The sequence below is a fragment of the Rousettus aegyptiacus genome, unplaced genomic scaffold (assembly GCF_014176215.1).
Source record: "Rousettus aegyptiacus isolate mRouAeg1 unplaced genomic scaffold, mRouAeg1.p scaffold_m13_p_3, whole genome shotgun sequence".
Taxonomy (NCBI): Eukaryota; Metazoa; Chordata; class Mammalia; order Chiroptera; family Pteropodidae; genus Rousettus; species Rousettus aegyptiacus.
Window position 1 is genome coordinate 107,661,675 of NW_023416306.1, and position 20,486 is coordinate 107,682,160.

At 37.0% G+C, this 20,486-nt stretch overlaps 1 protein-coding gene across 2 annotated transcripts in view; it reads right to left on the reverse strand.

The window, feature by feature from the left end:
* Positions 1-1,610, reverse strand: part of RNASE10 (ribonuclease A family member 10 (inactive)) — a 2,358-nt gene extending 748 nt beyond the window's left edge. The window contains exons 1-2 of one of the 2 annotated variants that reach the window (XM_036217874.1): positions 1,411-1,610; positions 1-64 (exon numbers count right to left, since the gene is read on the reverse strand). The exon at positions 1-64 is cut by the window's left edge and continues 748 nt beyond it. In XM_036217874.1, coding sequence (XP_036073767.1) covers positions 1-59 — 59 coding nt within the window. In that variant the 5' untranslated portion in view covers positions 60-64; positions 1,411-1,610. Of the gene's footprint in view, positions 65-1,402 lie in introns of both variants that reach the window. The other variant, XM_016165524.2, reaches the window with a different exon arrangement.
* Positions 1,611-20,486: the final 18,876 nt, after the last annotated feature.

Genomic DNA, 20,486 nt, shown 5'->3' on the forward strand with positions numbered 1-20,486 from the left:
CCCAGGCCTAGCAACAGCAGCAACATCATGAAAAAGATCTGCACCAGAGTCAGCTTCATTTTGCCTGGAGGGGAGGAGGGAAAGAACTTTGAGATGACTCTTGGCTCCAGTTGAGACCCTATACCCTAAACTCTGACAGCATAGTCTCCGGGGTCCCCTCTTCTTTCTCTATGTTACCCTATTTCCTTCAAGGCAGAGGTACTTTCTTGTTTTTTTCTCATTTCTTCTGTCCCTCTTGTCTTTCCCTACCACATTCCCTATTCCTGTGTAATGACGTATGGATCCTGCAGAACCGAAAAAAAAAGCAGGCAAAACAGTTCTGAAATTGGTTCATATGAGGGCATCAGAGGGGGAAAGCTGACATCAACTGTCTATTAAACAGAAATTAGTTCCATGTAACCCAATAGGATGATTGAGAAGACAAGCAAATACAGTGTCATGCTTACCTTGAGAGAAATTCTTGTAGAAAGCCTTATTCTCAGTAAAGAACTGGAATTACTATAGGAGATCATCTCTCTTTTCACCCCAAATTTATTTTTGCTCAGTCAAGTATTTATTGCTCTCTTTGCTACCTACCCCCAAAGATCAAAAGAAATAGAAAAAGTACTACAATGCATTCTTGATCCTAAGATGAGACAGGGAAATTGTGTGTGTGTGTGTGTGTGTGTGTGTGTGTGTGTGTGTGTGTGTGTGTTTCCAGTTTCACATCTCAGGATCCTGCTGAAACTACATCTTGGCATGCCAGATTCCTCCTAATATTAATGGTTTCTTAGCACTAAGGTATTTCCTGCTGATTCTTTTTGTACTCTTAGGGAAGGCCGGAATAAGAATGAAAACAAACAAACAAAAACAAAAGATTGACCTGCCAGAGCTCTTCTACCAATAAAGATGCTAATGAGAGCTGAGAGAAGGGGTACACTTCTTTGTCCTGCCAGTCTAGTCTCAGACCCCTATCAAAGAGAGACCTTCCTTATCAGAAATGAAAATTGCCGTAGTCTGTTGAGTAGGTATGAGTATTATATCAAAGCTTGATATACTGAATTTGAAAATTGTACTATGATTATTTATGAGAATGTCTTCATTCTTAGGAAACAAACCCTGAATTATTAAGGAGCAAAGGGGCATGGTGTATGCGAACTATTCTCAAACCTCAAATGGTTCAAAATTAGATCATATGTATATGTGTACATGTGTGTTTAGAGAGGAAGATAGAAAATAATTTTTAAAAAATGGAAAAAATTTTCTTTTTTTTTTGAAATATTGTATCTGGGTGAATGGTATTCCTTGTATTATTTTTATAACTTTTCTTTAAAGTTGAAATTACTTCAAAATTTTTTAATTTTTTAAAAAGAGAGAATAGCCCATGTTGTTCTCCAGGGCACCCAACACCGCTGTGACTTACCTACACACCTAAGTAGCTTCAAAGATTCTTGTTTCCTCTTGTTTAACAAGTCTTTCCCTCCCAGGGTTTTCTTCCTTATGGGAAGTGTCCTAGATGCTGGTCTTCAGAAAAATGGTTATCTCCTTGTGGTCCATGTGCTCTTAAACCCAGGCTTGTTCCTAAGCCCACTCCCCTCCCACTTCTCCAACCTAGCACTGAATAAATACACTCATCCAATTCTCCTTTCTTCTCCCACAAACACTTTGAAGTAAGGCTATTTGGGCATTGAGACAGGCCCAGACATCTAAGACAGGAAATGTGTCAGCCTGCAAAACTGCAGTTTGATTTTGCCAATAAATTTTTCCACGCCTGAGTAACACCCACTCTCTTTGGGTACAAAGTAAGCCTGATCTTGCCCATGAATTTCAAACCAAGTCAATTCCTTATTTTCTTCATATGTACTTCCTTTAACTCTTTCCTGTTGCTTCTAAAATGTCAAAATTTTTGGCTTTTATTTGCAGCATGGCTATTTTGCTTTTCACATTGTAGAACTATATCATGACTTCACTTGAAGATTTAGAGTATTTGAATCTATTATGAATTGACATCTTTCCTATGAAGCCTATCCCACCTTTCCACTCTCCCCTCCCTCTTTCCAACCCTCAGCCGATAGCCACATTCTCATGAGAATATCCAGACTCTGCGAACATCCAAAGCAGCAGCATCACTATCAGTTCCTGTAGCCTATGTGGGTAAAACCAGAGGGGTTACAGTGCTGATTCTAGTCACTTTAGCTAAAAGTGACATTTTGAGAAAATATTCTTAAAGGCACTTTAGAAATTACTGAAGCATTCTAAAAACTCTCTGTAAACATAAGACCGTCTCTTATAGGAAGATGTGTTACTTTGTCATTCGGGCATTGGTTTTCAAATGGTGGTCTGAGGAGCCACTCACGTGTAAAGTCTATCAGGATGACCATTTGCAGCGCTGATGTTGATAATTACAACAACAATAATAACAAAAACGAATTGATGTTGAGCACTTACTTCACGCTAGGCACTTACTGCATTTCACCCTTACGATTTGCTTGTGCCATCCCTCTTTGGTTTCCGTTTTGTGCCCATTCACTCTGATGAGGTCTGTTTGCAATGTGAAGAGGAAATGAAGACTCCTCTGCTGAACCCAGTAGCTGTAGTGATAAGATACATTACCTACTTCTTTATAATCAGGGTGTTTTTGTTACTATTAGGGATTGTTTGACATTAACCCTTGACTAATTATGAAGAAAAGATCTATGTGTGTGGTCTCAGTATAAACTTTAGACTGGACAGGTTTCTATTTTAGTTTTTTTCTCTTCTAGGCTATGGTTTCCTCATCTTTTAAATTTGAATAATAATAGCTCTTACCTCATAGGGATATTGTGAATATGATATAAGACACTGCGTGTAAAAGGATAAATGTATTAGCTATTGTTGTTGTTATTATTATTGCTATTACATAGCAATTACCAACACATGCTCATTACTCTAGCAATGCCACTTTCCTATGTAGAAATAACACACACTAAGGACTGCAGCTATCAGCATTGCTCATTACCTCTAGAAGTCAAACAATATTCTAGAATCTCAGAGTAAGCATTAAGGCTCATGCAGACTGATGCTTATTTTACAAATAAAGAAAGTGACTCAAAGAGTTGAATGTCTCAGATGCTTTAGATAAATATTGGCAGTTCTGATAGTAGAACTACTGACTTCTAGTTAAGCAAAATTTATGAAGATATAGATAAATGATAGATAGATAGATAGATAGATAGATAGATAGATAGATAGATAGATAGATATAGAGGTAGAGACAGAACAATACTCTGGTTAGAAGACTGACAATGAAGCCATTTAAGACTTAGACTCTAAGCATAAGCGCTATTTCTCAGTGTAAATTACTCTAAAATATAGACTTCCACTGTGGTCAAGATGTATTAACACAACTGGATTTTGCCTAGAACTCCTGTAAAAATGAACAAATTATATGAAACAACAGATTTTTAAGACATTGAGCAATACGCAATGAAGGATGGCGATTGCTGAGAGATGGGAAACAAACAAATTAGGCTTATGCTCTACAGTTTCTAGGCCATGTGACACAGAGAGAGGAAATCCAGGCAGAGTCTACCAATCTCCTTCAGTTAAGGAAGTAGATTGGGAGTTCAAGGAGGGCAACACAACTAGAGGGAGTTTATAGGGCAGAGCACAAGAGAGAACAAGATTGCAGAGGAAGAACTTCAGATAACCATAGTAGAGAGATATCACTAAATATTCATCAGAAAGACTAATATTTAAAAAAAAAAAATGACAATACCAAACACTGACAAGGATGCAGAAAAACTAGATCTCTCAAGCATTACAGGTGGGGATTTAAAATGATATAATCACCTTAGAAAATAGGTTGGCAGATTCTTAAAATACTAAATATACACTTATCGTACATCCAGCAATTACACTCCTGTGCATTTATCCAAGAGAAACAAAAATGTAAGTACACACAAAAGCCTGTACATGAATGTTAATAGCAGTTTTATTCATATTAGCCCCAAACTGGAAACAGCCCAAATATCCTTCAATAGGTGAAGAGCTAAACAAACAGTGGTGCCTGTGTACCAGAGAATATCACTCAACAACAAAGAAGAGTGACCTGCTTATACACACAACAACATGGATGGATCCCAAGGGCATCATGCTGAATAAAAAGATAGTAATAACAAATGGTCATGTACTGCATGATTCCCTTTACATGACATAGAGAACACAGTAGTGGTTGCCAGGGGTTAGGATGGTGGGGCTAGGGATATAGATGTGACCATAGAGAGGCATCAAAGGGACATCTTTGTGGTGATGAAACAATTCTGTATTGATTGCAGTGGTTGTGACATGAATCTACATATGAAATAAAATGGCACAGTACTGCACACACACATGCACACACATATAAGCACATGATGCTGATGTCAATTTCCTGGTTTTGATATCATATTGTATGTAGGTAAGATACAATCACTAGGAAAACTGGGTGAAAGATACATGGGACTTCTGTGCATTACCTTTGCAACTTCTTCTGAATTAATAATTATTTCAAAATAAAAAAAGTGTTTTTTTAAGTGTTAATGCTCCTTATAGAAATTTTACTTAATAGTATAGAGAAACACACGAATATACATACACAATGCCCTCATTAAGATTGTCATTTACATTTTGGTGTGTATCTTTTCAGTCCTCTCCCACCCCATCTCACCCTGTGTTGATGTTAAGAAGTTCAACATGTCTACTAAAACTTCAAGTTGAGATGTCAAATGGCATTGAATAAAGTGAATATAGGAGTCTGGAGTTCAGAAGAATCTGGGTGGAGATACAAATTTGGGAGACATCAGCATATGACTATGTATCTAAAGTCATGAGAAGGAATGAATGAGAGTGAGTGTCAAAAGAAGGTTTTTTTAACCTTTTTTTAAAAAAGATGGGAAAAATAACAGGTTGTTTATTGATCATAAAGATCAAATAGAGAGGAAAAACTTATAATGCAGAAGAGAATTGTTGGAGCAATGATTTTAAGTGTTCAGACTCTGAAAATGGATTGCCTGGGTTTGTGTGTGTGAATGTGTTATTTTATCTATGAATTCCACTCAAGATAATAAAAAGGACATATAACATGTTTGCTGTGAAAGGTTGACTCTTGTGACGTGGGTGAGAACTACTGTTTTAAAAGAATTAGTAATGGCCAAGGGTCTTGCTACACTATGCACATGGGGAAGTAGTTGCAATTGCTTCTGCACAGTGACTGTTGATCGGCTATAAGCATCCAGCTCAGCCTTGCACCGAGGCTCTCCAGCTATGAAGAGTGCCTTAGCATGGGAGACATGGAAACAAAAAAAAGGTAAGAGGTAAGGATGCTGAACAATGTTTTATTAATAAGGAATCCAACTCTACCGTGGGTTCCAAATAAGCCATTAGCGTTTTTTCCAGGGTTTTTGTCACTCACATGTCCACCAGATACACAAAAGTCCAGGACAGGGCAGCTGGGTGCAGTGGGGAGACTTTTTTTTTCAGATTCGGGCATATTATTTGAGATAACCCAATGTGTAAACTGACCCCCATTAGGATACCAGAGTGCTCAGTTGTATGCAGAACATAGCATTAGGTAACCCTGACCCACCAAACACAAAGGGATCTAGCCTATTAAAGACATTCAGCAAACATCTTGATAGTTAATGCTTCCTTATGGTATTACATAGTGCAACTCTGCAACTCTGCTTGCAGAGATAGTTCTGAGGGTTATGCACTCTGCTCAAGCATGATCAGCCAAGAGGGTAAGTAGAGAGCATAGGGGGTCCACCATTCCTTCTCTTACACTCTCTGCCTTGTCCCTGATAGTTTGTTCAGTTGAGGTAATTTCCTCATGGATCTAGAGAACAATGGTCCCAAAAACAATCTTGCATATCTAAGATGGATATTTTAAGTTATTATTAAGAATCACAACAATTCACATTTGTAAAAGGAACTCACACAAACATGCTTGCAATCCACAGAATCCAACACTTCTAACCTCTGCCAGATCTTTCGCTGTTATAATTCTTTTATCCCCTTTTAGCAGTTCGGGCCCTGCATAGCCCGGGTCCACCTGGTAGACGACCACCTGGGGGAGTTATTGCACTACATTTTGTTGTTTCTAACAGAGATTTTGGCAGCTTCTGTAAAGTTGGAGGAGTTTTGTTCATAAGATGTGAGCGATAAAAGAGACCGCAACCATCCCACTCTGGTGGAACAGGAACTTCCAGAACCAACCAAGTCGGCAGAAGGAGCTCCCCAAAATCACGTCTAACGTATAAACACTTTTGTCAAGTTCTCTGTCTTCTCACAGCCTACATCTCTGCTAGGAAAGGTGCCAGCTCACTGACATTCTGGATTGTATCCTCTGTAAAAAGTTGTGTTCATCCATTTCTATGAATCAGCATAAGTAACATTCACAGACTTCTTTGAAACAGGCTTAATAACTATCTTTACAGATGTTTTGTTTAAAAATACTTTTTAAACGACTTACTTGGCTGGTTTAAATGCCAAAGAAACAACCAAATTTCCCTGTTAGTTGCATTAGTCTTATTATGAATCTTCACAGTCTTTTAAATTTGACACTTATCAGATATAAATTAAGACTCCATCACCTACACAGTTTTTGTTTTACTCTAATGTTTACTTAAAGTCTCTGCTATAAACTACAGGCCAGAATTTATGTGTTGGACAAAGAAAAGCAATCTCATAGCCTCATGAAAAAAGACTGCACTACATACTTCAAATGACTAATGGTTGCCAGCGTAGACTCCTCAGTACAGGCTCTGAGTTAGTATTACTTAGGCAACTTTCATACCAAACCAGTGGACCGAGTCAAGTAAGATCTCCAAAATTCTTTTTAATCAGAAAGCAGACAGCTTCATGAAATTGCTAACTCAAGATCCAGCCTGACAAGAATTAGTTATATAGGACTACATAAACTGATGAGGAAAACTTGTGGCTATTTGTTTGAAATATTGTTTTCACGTTCTATTTTAATGCTTTAACATTCTATTGTGAATATATAAAGAAGACTTTTCTTTCTTTCTCTTTCAATTCCCTGTAATCCATAACAAATTACTAGGCTCTACTATTTTTTTTGTAGCTGAAATAAACATTTTTACATGATATCTGATTCCCACTGACCCACACACTCCAGCCAAAAATTCAGAAACTTACCAAGTCTCCTTACTTTTCATTGTAGTAATTATTTACATAGGTTCAGTAAGAAAGTTCTCTCTTATACCAGAATATAATAGAAAAATTAGTTATACAAACCAGGCCTTCCCTAGAATGTCATTTTTGAGAATGTTACTCATTTAATCCTGTATGAGAACAAATGCCTACAACGTCCTCTTAGAAAACTTGCCTCACACCTGGCTTACGGGGTCTCGGCTCTACAGGTAGTGAGGAAGATCACTTTCTGGCAGGCCAGGAACTTTAGGAAATTCTGGGGACTTTGAGAAGAAAGGAATTCACTCAAAGTTATAGGTATTATGGATGAAATCAAGTGGAAAAAATTTGTTTGGCTTGGTTTTTCTAAATTCAAAATAGCAAATATTAAAGGCTTTTAAAGGGTCAATCTAAAATTCCTTAAAAAGAAATTTCCAGAAAGAAGTTAATTCTGTGGCCTCATCAATAATATAGGATTCTGTATTTAAAGCGGATGTAAGGAGGCCTATATAGTAAATTAACACTCTTGACATACCTGTATAAATAATTAGGCCATACAAACAGTATTGCTCTTTTGCTGTTTTTCTACTCCCACTAAACTGAGTTTCTTATCCTAGCTCTCTTCTTATCCTCAGTGCCTAGCATAGTTTCTAGCATAAAGAAGATAGTCAACATTATTTATCAGAAGAATAAATGTCAGGCTGTGCAATTGTATTTGTGGCCAATTCCATTAGTGAGACAATGATGGGGAGCTAGGGGCTGAACTCACCAAGCTTGGTTTCCTCTGCCCAACTCTCAGCTTTAAACTTGGAGGAGAGGCAGAATCCATTAATAATCAACTCAAAATTCATTTTCAAAACACTCTAGGAATAAATGAACACATAAATAAAAATAATAAAATAGGGAAGAGAGATGAAGCAAGATGGGCAAAATGTTGATTACTGTTGAAGTTGGTGGGAACTTGGGGATTAATTATACTCTTCTCTCTGCTTCGGTGCATGTTTGAAAATTTTCATAATAAAAAGTTTTAAAAAATCACCTTGAAGAAGGAAATTACAAAAAGGAAGTCCAAGGACTTCGTGAGGGAGGAATTAAAGGATGAGTGAGTTCTGGAGGTTTTTTTGTTTTATTTTTCAGGGTTTGCATCTAGTTGTTCAGACCACTTCTTGACCCACTTCTGCTTTCCTCTTGCCACAGCCCAGTTCTGAGAGAATTTGGAAAGCAGTTGAAGTTTCAAGGAAGCGTGAGTCCAGGTAGGGTAGTGTTCAAATGGCACTGTCTCAGCCCTGAGTGGTGGCCAGCCTCATCCCACACACTGGTCCTGATGCTGAGCCACAGCAAGTCTGAGACTGGTAGCAGTCACCTGTTGCTGTCCACCAAGTGTATATAAATCAGGAGGCTTCAACCAAATGTAAATGATAAAGATTTGTTCAAGTGTCTTGCAAACCAGAAACACAACTAAGCAATACCCAGAGTGTTCTGAAGAAGAAAGAATAGTTGATAGTCTTATAGTAAGAAGTTCATTCTTGAGAAGAATCAGTCCTGCATTCTTAGCCTCTAAATTTGTCTGAGATGATAATCTTCCAAACATCTGGTGATCTGGATAATGAATGTCAGCAGGTTTGGACAAATGAATATTTTACTTCTAAGTCCTTCAGGGGGTAATCAGAGGGCTATCTACAGGAGATACACACACACACACACACACATACATATGTATATATATATGTGTGTGTATATATATATACTGGAGCGTTCAAAAGGTTAAGCTCCCAAGCTAGTTCCCAAGTTAGAGCAAGAGTAGAATCTTTCTTCATGCCTCGGCCTTTTTGATTTTAGTAATTTAGTAGCTTGACTACAGTGACTCATTCTATTCACTCTTTTCCTTATTATCATGAAGAGAATAGGAATGGAATTCTCTAAGGGCTGAGGAAGAGGCAGGAGAGGAGTGTATGTATGTGGGGGGAATCAGTACTGGAGACCAGGGGATAGACCGATTCTGTCTATGGAAGATGAGAAGTTCTGTCCCTTTATTTGTCATTCCCAACTGCCAACAGTGACTCTGGAGGGAATCGGGAGCAAATGGTGTCAACCTGACTCTGGGAGAGAGGAAAGAGAGAGAACTGGAGTTGCTCATTTGCATTAGATTACAAATGTTTCTTCAGGTCATCTTCAGAGGTCTCCAAGGCTGCACGTGGGGCCATCCTTATTGGTAAACATGGGATAAAAGTTACTTAATATCATGATTCTTTAGAGTTCTTTTTACTATGCTAAAAAAAAAAACTATCTTGTACTAGCTATTCACACTATGTAAGATTCCACTATTTGAGACACATTCCTTTAACATTAATCTTCTTCCCTTGACTTTCCTTTTAATAAAATTACTCCTGAAAGTATTGACACATTAAATATTAACTTAGTGAGATTTCCTATAATGGAATGCATTGCCTTTGGGGGATAAAAAGAAATAAAAACTAGCATTTATAAAGTGCTGATTAAGTGCCAGGGAATTGTTTAACCTTTTTATTTACATTATCTCATCTCACACTGTGAGGTAACTGATACTATATCTCCATTTCATAAACGTGGAAACAAGAATCAGGAACGTTCAATAAAATACCCAAGATCATATAGCTAGTAAATAATAGAGACAGCATTTGAATTTAGAGCTGTCTGACTAAATACTATGGTTACAGTGTAAACAGGAAAAGGTAATGGCACAAGAATCCCACAGTGGGGATTCTTGTCAATCCTTGATGTGTGGGATGGTATTAGACACTAGAGTGAGAAGGAAAGAACACTAGTAAAGAAGTGTGTGCGCGTGTGTGCGTGTGGGTCTGTCTGTCTGTTAGAAGGAAGATGATCATTTGTGAAATGGCTGACAGGTAATAATAACACAACAACTCTTGGAGAATGGGCACGAAATACTAAAACAATAAACTTCACAGAGAAAGAACCAAACTTAAACAATTGTTACTATGTTATACTTCAATTTGAGGTAGTTATCAAACAACTTTTAGTGAAACCACACTTAACTGTCCAAAACCTCTGAAGTCCTGAAGTCAAAAGAAGATATACCAGCTAAACTGGTGGCTCCTAATCTTTTAATCTCCAAGGACACTTTATTATTCACAGCCCTCATGGGTCTCTCTATGGGCTACATTTGTTAAGTTACAACTATTTCTCTTGCTTAAACTAAGATGAGATAACGAAGGCATCCAGATAGCCACCTGGGAGGGGCTTCAGGAAGTAGAAGCAGCACAATTACCCAAGACACACTGGGTCCTGTTCTCAAACCACAGGTCCACACTTAGTTTTGTCCATGCATCCTGACTCACAGGATTGACTCACATTAATCAATGTCAGCATAAAACTATAAACGTTCAATAAAAAGCTACATTGAAAAATGTGTACAATCAGTCCCACATATTCTCTCCCTGAATTATGTGGCAGACCAAACCATAAAGATGTTTGCTTTGTGAGAAAGGATGGTGAGTACTATTAATTCAGTTCAGGATGAGGGCGGGGAGACATTTCTTACTCAGAATTAGGGACTGAGCCAGCATTTTACCCTGGAACAGTTGTAGTTTACAAAGAAACAATTTTCCCAAAATTTAGAATTTCCCTTTTTAATCTCCGAACTCCCCAATCTCCTTCTTAAAATATATTAGCATGCTTTTTGGTTTGTATTCTTTCATACTCCACCTTGTTCCACGATTGGATTAAAGGGAGCTTGCAAAACTATCTACAATAAATGATGACAGAAATCAAATTAAGGTTAAGAGAAAAGAGTCAAGTTACAGTTTGATTGATTATATTTTAGTTATGAGGATGCTAAAACCACTATACTTCCTTAAGCCTGTATTTTGGTCCCCAAAACTGGAATCTATAGATTCTAAGTGACCCCTTCCCCATGCTACACTGTGATGATAGATTAGGAGTTTGAATGGTTTGATTTTACTAATGGTGGCTACTATTTTCCAAATGCTGATCTGACCTGATTTAATCCTCAGTACCAAAAATTTCAAGCTTTGAGAAAATTTTGCTATTATACTTGTGAATCACCAGAATTTAATTTTCCCATTTGTATTAATAATAATAATAATAATAATAATAATAATAATAATAATAATAATAGTAAATTTATAAGACTAAGATAACCAGAGTTGCCACAATGGGTTGATAAAATTCAAATAAACTTAATTGTAGTTAGCATGTTGTAGTCTTATTCAGAGTAAATTTGTGGTTTTCGTTAAGATTTCTGAAATGTTAAAATTAGCTCACAGATCTCCAAGTTTCCGTTCCTACATCTAGGCACAATCTTGAAAGAATAGCCACCAACTGCCTCAAACGAAAATCAAGCAAACAGGCAAGCAGGCAAGCAAGCAAGCTTATGTCAAGAAAGTAGACACAGGTACCCCTTAGTTTGCAAATCAGCTATTTTCCTGCACAAAAGTCATTGCATAGGAGAGCAATTAAGCTAAAATTTCAAGGTAAAGGGGATTGTTTTCTCTTTACGAAACTGCGTCTGGTGCTCTGGTCAAGTAATGATGACAGAGCAACTAACTATCTAAGGAGCAGTGGGTTTTTTTCTGTGAGAAAGCCCATGTACCCTGGTAAGGTCACCAGATGGACAAGCCAGTCATGTGGGCATGATTCTCCTAAAGGCAGGTTACAGAGCCAAGAAAAGAACCCACTCACCAGGGAGAAACTCTGCCCTTACTGTACTTTTCTGAGATCAGAGGCCAAGTTCACTCGGGTCAGCAGACCCTGGTACAGAAGTTAACATTCTGTGAAATGCAAATAAGATTTGGTGAAGGAGGGAGGAACTGAGGGAAGGTGAGCAAGAAAAAGGGAGGTAGAGAGGGATCCAAAAACAAAGCTCTAGCCCATAGCCTGGAGGAGAGCAGTTGAGATGAGCTCAGGGGAAAGGAAGAGTCCTGGACTCTAAGAGATGCCCTTCTGACAGACTTCTAGGTCCCCATGCTTGGCCAGTCTCTTTTTTACCTCCCCCAGTATACAGTTGTTTTGGTCTAGCTGGCTAGATAAATGATAACAGGTCCGCTTCCAAAGATGAGAGCTGGAGAAATAAGACAAGGGAAAGCACTAAGAATCTGTAGTAAGACATATTGACAAATAAGACATATGCAGATCTTACTGAATTAATATTAATCTTCTTAAGTGAGATAATGGTACTGTTATTATACAGAAGGTCCTTGTTATTAGAGGCGCATGCCAATGCATTTAAAAATGAACTGTTGTGATGTCTGTAACAACTTACTTTCAAAGGGCTCAGGGAAAAAAGGAAGTGTGTATGTGGCAAAATGTTAAATTGATGACTTAGGTAGAAGGTATGTACACTAGTGTTCATCACACTATTCTCTCAACTTTTCTATAGGCTTGAACTTTTTCAAAGTAAAAATTTGGGTACAAAGAAGACATTAAAAATTTCAAAAAAATATGTCAAATCCATAGTGAGTACACCAAACTGGTAACAGTGAGGGAACAAAGGGGGTCTTTTTTTTGTTGTTCTTTTTTAAATTTTTTGTGCTTTATGTGGTCCAATTGTTCTACATTAATATGTATGGTTTTGTAATCATATAAGGTTTTCATTCAAAGTTTTAAAGATATATATTTCTTATTTAAAGGTCAAGCAAGGACTCTTCCTTCTGTTCCTGTGGCCTCTCTCACTATATCAAACACCACCACCACCTCGCCCCCTACAGCCCCAGCAAAACAAGCCACCTACAGACCAAAGTTCTCATCAAGTGCTCTGATGCATGTCACTAACCACATAACCCTCTCCCTAACAAATACTTTCCTCGTAACCTACTGCCCACACAAAACAAATTCCCTCTAAACTACTCTCCCTGAACAAATAAATAACTTCTTTTGCCACTGACTAAACCTCTGTGCAAGGCTTCCACCCATAAACCAGTCCTTCTCCAAAGTTCCTGTGTAATTCTTCCTGCTCCCATCTTCTCTGAGACACTATCTCAGTCTCCTGGTGAATTCCACCTGGTGTGCTGCTACAGATTTCTCAGCTGCTGAACTAAAGGGTTGCCCTTTCTTGCCTGATGACACAGTGAATTGCTCCCACTTCTGTCTGGGATCAGTCATAGTTCCCTACTCTTCTAATCTACCTACCCCATCCTCCTCCCACCCCCATTCCCAACTCCTCCCTTGCATTAGTCCATATTTGGATATGCATTTAGTGCAATATGAAATGCAATGTAACACCCTTCCTTCCTTTCCCCTTTCCTTCCTTATAACTTAGTGTCGTGCTATTGTTATCCAGACTTTTGCAAACAAGCCCTAATGTTTCAGGCAGCTTGATTTGAACAGAATTTTAGCGATTATAAAGTCAAAGATTTCCCTCTATAGCTGTGCCAAAAATTTATCTAAGTCCCTGCTTCAACACTTTAAGAAGGTAACTAACTATTTATTTTTTGTGGAGCTCTTCCTAATATTGAGTGGACTCTGCCTCCCCTTTTAAGTTCCAGCTCTTCAAAGTTGCAGAGAATAAATTTGCTTTTGTTTTATATCAATAATCCTTTTAAAATAATAGAAAAACAGTTCCTCACTACCCCATTTCATCTCCAATGCTCCACCAAGCTTAACACCCCTTCATATTTAGCTTAACATGTGATGTGTTTCCACACATTATCCACCAAATCACTTTCTGTAGATTCAATGATACGAAGACAAAAGTCCCGAATCTGAGTCCTGGTTTAGCTGTTCTGTTGCTTTGTGTGGAAAAATTAGGTAAACTTTCTCTATGCCTCTCTTTTATCATCTGAAGAATGAAAATGAGAATAATATTGATGATACTTACTCAATGATCTCTATAAATATCAAAATGAAAAGGACGAAGAATGTAAAATCTTATGTAAACTGTAATGCACTGTATACATGTTACATCTGTGGTTATTCACGTGAAAGTTCCAATCACAGCAGGAGTGTCTTTCTCCCTTCCATCACAGATTAAATCCTTCTCTACTTGACTTTTTTGGTAAAATTCTCCACATACTGTGGGATTCAGCATCAATGGCTCTTTTGAAATTATAGTGATGGTGATAACTTCAGGGAAATCAGTCTAATTATAACATCAGCAATCCAATCTCTTTGTTCTTTGAATGCTTCAACAAAATAGCTACAACTTCCCTCTGTACTAGGCATTCCTCCATACGCAATCAGCTTTATAATTGTTTCCTTCCCTCCAGATTTCAAAGCCTGGCCACATTATCCAAGTATGTCACAAAGTATGTAGCCTCTAGGGTCTCTAAGCTAGATTTTAGCATTCAAGTTCTAGGAAAGAAGGACCACATTCCTTCTATTATATTTGAAGAATATATAGCAGAGTCATTACCCTGCAGGGATCAACTTGCAGAGTAATTTCTCTATTTCCTAGCTAGCTCTGCTGCCCTCTTTTGGACCACTATCAAGTCAAAGCTAAGCTCCCAGAGTGGACTCATATCATTTCATTATCAAGGATCCCTACTGCACAGCACAGTTGTAACTGTACTATAAGCGAGTCATGGAGTACTGTATCAATATCAATTAAACTTGTCCCATTTAATTTCCATCTTCTCTCCTCCTTTATATCATAGCCAAGTCCTACTTGGTTTCTTTCTACTTCAAAATATTTTCCATCAAAAAATAAAAATAAAAGTCCCTTCCCTTAACCTTACATCCTTCCTCCAGCCACCACTCCCTATATAGCAAAATTTCTCAAAGTTGTTGTTTGTACATCCTCTCTCTACTTCCTTATTTCTCATTTCTTTGGTGTCCACTTCAATCGAGGTGCATCCTTGTTGCTCCACTAAGACTACCTGTCAAGATCAGCAGTGACTTTGACCACTCTCTTCGCTTGCCCTCAAAGACATTCTACTTCCTGATTTTCCTTCTACCTCACTAACGGTTCATTCTTACAACTTTTTGTTGGATCCTTCTCATCCTGATTTATGTTCCTAGATGATATCATCCAGATCAGTTGTTTGGATGCCATCTATATGCTAATGACTTCCAAATTTATATATCTAGCTTAAATCTCTTTTCTTTGACTTGAGACTCATTTACCCAACTGCATACTCCACATGTCCACCTAAACTTTCCAAACTTAACCGCTATAAAAGCAAACTCTTGATTATCTGCCCAAATTGCTCCTCTCTTAAGGGTCTCATCTCAAGAAATGGCAACTCCATTCACCTGATATATCAGGTTAAAAACTTAGGAAATATTCTTGATTCCTTTCTTTTTCTCATCCCTTATTTCTAAGTCATATCTTCTCTTCCTTCAAAATATCTCCAGAATCTGACCTCTTCTTATCGCCTCCATCACCACCACTGGTCCAAGCCAAAACCAACTTTCAATATGGCCTACCACAGTGGTCTTCTATCTGATCCCCTATTTCTATTTTTTGCCTAATGTCTTCGCTTTACTACAAACCAGCCAGTGAGACTTTTTTTTTTTAAGGTAAATCATTTAAAGATTCTTTCAGTATCCTCCTTTTATGCTCAAAATAAAATCCAGACTTCTTACAATGACCTACAACACCTGCCTACATCTCCAGCCTTATCTCCCACCACTGTTCCTGGTGTTTACTCTAACAACACTGGTTTTCTCCCTGTGGCTGAATTGCTAAATTTCCTCAGAACCTTTACCCTAGTGGTGCCTTCTGCTTGAATACTCTTCCCTAAGCCTTGCATTGCTCATTTTGTCATTTCTTCAGGTCTCTGTTCAAATGTCAGCTCCTCGGGAAGGGCCTTCCCTGACAGCCTATTTGAAATTGCTCACTCCTTTATTGGTTTCTTTTTAATAGCCTTACTGAGGTATATTTTACATATCAGAAAATTTACCCATTTCAAGTGTAGAATTAAATAATTGTTAGTAACTTTTAGTCAGTGTCACAACCATCACCATAAATTGGTTTGGGAACATTTTCACTCCCAATTAAGATCCCTTATGCCCATTTACATTAATTTCCATTTGTGCTCTGAGCCTCGGGAAACTGTTCATCTACTCTCTATAAGTTTCCCTTTTCTGAACATTTCATGTAAATAGAATCATAGGATACATATTCTTTTGTATTTGGATTATTTTACTTATAGAATGTTTTTGAAGTTTGAGGTTAATCCAGGATGTAGCATGTGTCAGGAGTTTGTTCCCTTGTGTTGCTGAATAGTGTTCCCTTGTGTAGATATACATTCATCTACCCATTCACCAGTTGTTTCCAGTTTTGAACTACTATGATTAATGTCGCTGTAAACATTTGTGTGTAAGTCTTTGTAGGGGTTTGTTTTTATTTCTCGGTAGGTACTTAGAAGTGAAATTGCTGGGTCATATGGTAGTATAGCGTTTAAATATTGACTTATCTATTACAGACATTCCACTGAGTGTGAAATAGTACCTCATTGTAGTTTTAACTTGCCTTTCCTTCCTCTGTTACTTTCCATGCCTTTACTTTGATTATACTTCTCTTAACACTATTACCTTAGATTTTCTTTACATTTATATTTATTTATATTCTGACTCCCCCTATTCAATGTAAATCCCATGAAGGCAGGAATATTGTCCTGTTCTTTTCTGTATACCCAATCCTTAGAACGTTTGTTAAGTAAATAGATGAACATTCTCCCTTCATATGCTCATGTCTCTCTGCTCAGCAGCCAAGAAAGATAAACTTGACAGGTGCCTTATTTGATATATTGAAAAGATTCAAGCTTCCTCAAGGTCTCATAGGCAGACAAGAGTTTATAAGCTGATTTTTAAAAATTTTTGCATTGTATATGCGTATGTGCGTGCATGCACACACACACTCACACACACACTATGTATGGCTTAATACATCTGATTATCAAAAGGACAAAATTCAAAAAATGGAGAAAAAATGGACAAACATAAATGTAATATAAGGTTATCAAGTAACTGTTATGGTAATCTAAGTGGCCACTATATTAAAAAATATCGATATTAGGTACAGATTGATGGCAAGACCTGACACATCATTTGAATAAATCAAATAGGGTTATTTATCCAAAAGCAAACAGGATTATTTATCAGAATTAATTCAGTTAACTCAGAGGGATAAACAAATTTTCCACAGACAGAAGTACAAATATCTTGACTCTAACACTTTCACCAGAAGGATGCATTGTCACTGAAAACTCTAAGTAAGTGAGTCATGTTAGACTCCATGGAAATATAACAATGTCTCTCAGTCTACTCTAGTTGTACTCATAAGCAGGTGTAAACATACCCAGACCGCCTCTCATGTGTAAGGGTTACACAATGCATAATACAAGGTACACTTAGGTTCTCTAAGATGTCTCTTTCAGACTCTCTTTCAGAATGTTCTCTGGTCTGAGAACATTCCTGAAATCAGTATTGTAAAAACATAACAAAGATCAGTTTCCTAGATCCTTGGGATAATGGCTAACAAGTCCTTAGACCAGCCATAGAACTATCTAGAAGTGAAGAGCCAGTAGATAGAAAACATTTTAGAAGATGTACAGCCACAAATAATGGAAGATTTACATAAGAAAAAGGAAGATTGGCAGAAAATATCTAAAATTACCCTTACCATAATTCCATCTTCATTTTTTTCAGTGAGTGGAGGAGGGAAAGTTGGTGGAATTAGCATTCAAGGAAACTTAATAATTTTCTCCCTCCCACTCTAAATTCAGGCATACACATAATCTTACAATTCAGGGGCTTCACAGGATCCCTAACATCTTATCTATGGATGTCCAGAGTGAGAACCTTCCTGCCTCCAAAGCAAGCATATCAAAAACAACCACTGTGCCAAATATCAACTTTATTCCTAATGGAAATTAAATTTATTTTCATACTTTGTTTGATGAATTTGGAGGCATGCTAACAATTGTGGTAGCTATATGTTATTATTTGAGGGGAGCAGCGAGGATTAATATTGAGAGCTGGAATTGACCTTAGACAACCTTTGGTGGGTAAAAGGAATACTTGACAGAATTAGAATGGATTGGGCTACACATAAAGTAGTAGTATATTCCTACTAATCTTTTATTATAAAATTATAGCATGAGCACACGTAGAAACAGTGTAAAAATAAAAAAAGAAAGACTAAGGTTAAAATCAAATAGCTGACAAGCAAAATGACATTAAAAATGTAAATAACAGAAGAGAAATGGGACAAGAAAAAAAAAGAGAGACTAGCAAGTGAGATAGACGAAGGCTTCTATAATGAACAAACTCAGAATGAAAGTGCAAGGGAAAACCAGATGGACAGTAAGGGATTTTTGATCTCGAAACAAGAAAACAAAGGCAAGTTAATTCAAACAATATAAATCTAATTTAGGCCGAAATTTTAAATAAGGGAAAAAGAAAATTAAAGATAGAAAAATTTTTATTTTTCTTAAATAAAATTTACAATGACAGAAAAACCAGGCAGATAGTTAATATTTGTTTGAAGATGTGCTTAGAGACAAAAAGTAATTATGAAAAGCAGAGATCTATTTACAAGGAAAAAGTCAGTGCAAATCTAATCCAAGTCAACTTAGACAGAAGGCATAGCACAGAATGAATGGTTCCACTCTCTCCATCTTGCTTTAAAGGGGCAGCAAGTGACATTATCTCTTTGTTTCTATTCCTCTTAATAATCAGCAAACAAACTGGGAAATGGCTAAAAAATTTTTAAGACTATTTTCTTTCTTTGCTTCAAAATATCCTAAGTGACGAACCTGTATCTTTGCCAGCATCGACCTAATCCATTAAAAAATCACACTAATTTATTAATGCAAACAGATCTCCAAGATATATTAAGAGAAAATAAAATAGCAAGATGCAGAACAGTACATATAGCATGCTAACTTCTGTGTATAGTAATAAAAGTAGAAAAAAATAAGAATATGTATTTTTATTTTTTTATATTTTTATAAATCCTGAAAGAACACACAAGAAACTAATAAAAGTGGTTACCAGTGGGGTAGGGAAGAAAGGGTAGATGGGGGACAAGATGAAGGTAAAAATTTTCACTGTATACATTTAATGTTCCTTCATTTTTAAACTATGTGATTATATCACCTGTTCAAAACTTTATCTAAAATAAAAGAAAACTACTAATTTGACTTAATTGTATATTTTCATTTCTGAATTCTTCTATTTCACCCTTACATTTTACTTTATATTTATTTTTACTTTATACATTTATAGTATATTCTTTTAAACACTACAAAAGACCTCAATCTGATTAAAAATTAAATACTTAACACCATTAATTATGCTATTCTATACAGCTATTTTGGGGCAAAAGTAATTCTACCATCAAAACAAGCCTTCCTACTTCTAGTTAAGCTTCAATCCATCAGAATACTACAGTGTGATTTTCACCTATCGGTTCTCACTTTAAAAACTTTCAATGGCTGGCCATCTTGCCTCAAGAACATGGTTCTTATACCTCAGCCTAGAATCAGAGCCCTAAACAATCTAGACCCCCCACCCTCCATTTTGTCTCCTACTGCTCTCATTTATAATTTCAATTTAACCATTTCGATGTTAAATGATTAAACATTCCTGAATTTGTTTACATATAGTGCCTTCTGCCACTTCCTCTTCATCGATCACCCCTGTAAGACTTCAGATCTCACCAATCCCTTTCCCACTCCCTATTGGTTCTCTCCTCTGAATTCCTGTAGTACAAGCCATCACTGGCACTTAATACATGCTACTTTTCACACATTTTTGCATTTTTCAAAAAGTTAATCCCTCTTATTCATAGTTCAACAGAGAAAACTGATTCTAAAAATGACAATAGAACATATCAAAAGACTTAAAGTAGGTAGAAGGCACAACGAATTCAGCCTCATTTTTGTGCACATATTTTGTCTCCTATCTAGATTGCAAGCACTTTTGTATTATTGCTAATACCTAGTATGGTTTTTAGGACAATGTTCTATTCAAAGTATATGGTACATAATTAATAAAGATTATTGATGTTGATAAAGATAATCATGATAGGGTCAGGGAAGAAAGCCTAACGTGATGGAGAGTGTGTTTTGACATCATGATGTTGCAGAAATGTTGCAAAATTAGACCTGTGAGAAACCTAGCATCACTCGGAGAGTTGGAAACTCAAGTTTATTATACAGGTAGTCCCAGAAGAGCTAGTGCTCTAAAGATTTGGGCACCCAGCTCAGGGGCAATCTTGCTTTAATAGGGCTTATCCATGCTGTTTGGTGGATTTTTCCACAGGTGATTACAGGCCGCAGGAGTTACTATGGGTTACTATGGGCAATTATAGAGCATGAGATTTTCACATAGGAACTTAGGCAATACGTCTGTTATCTAGATAGAACAAATAA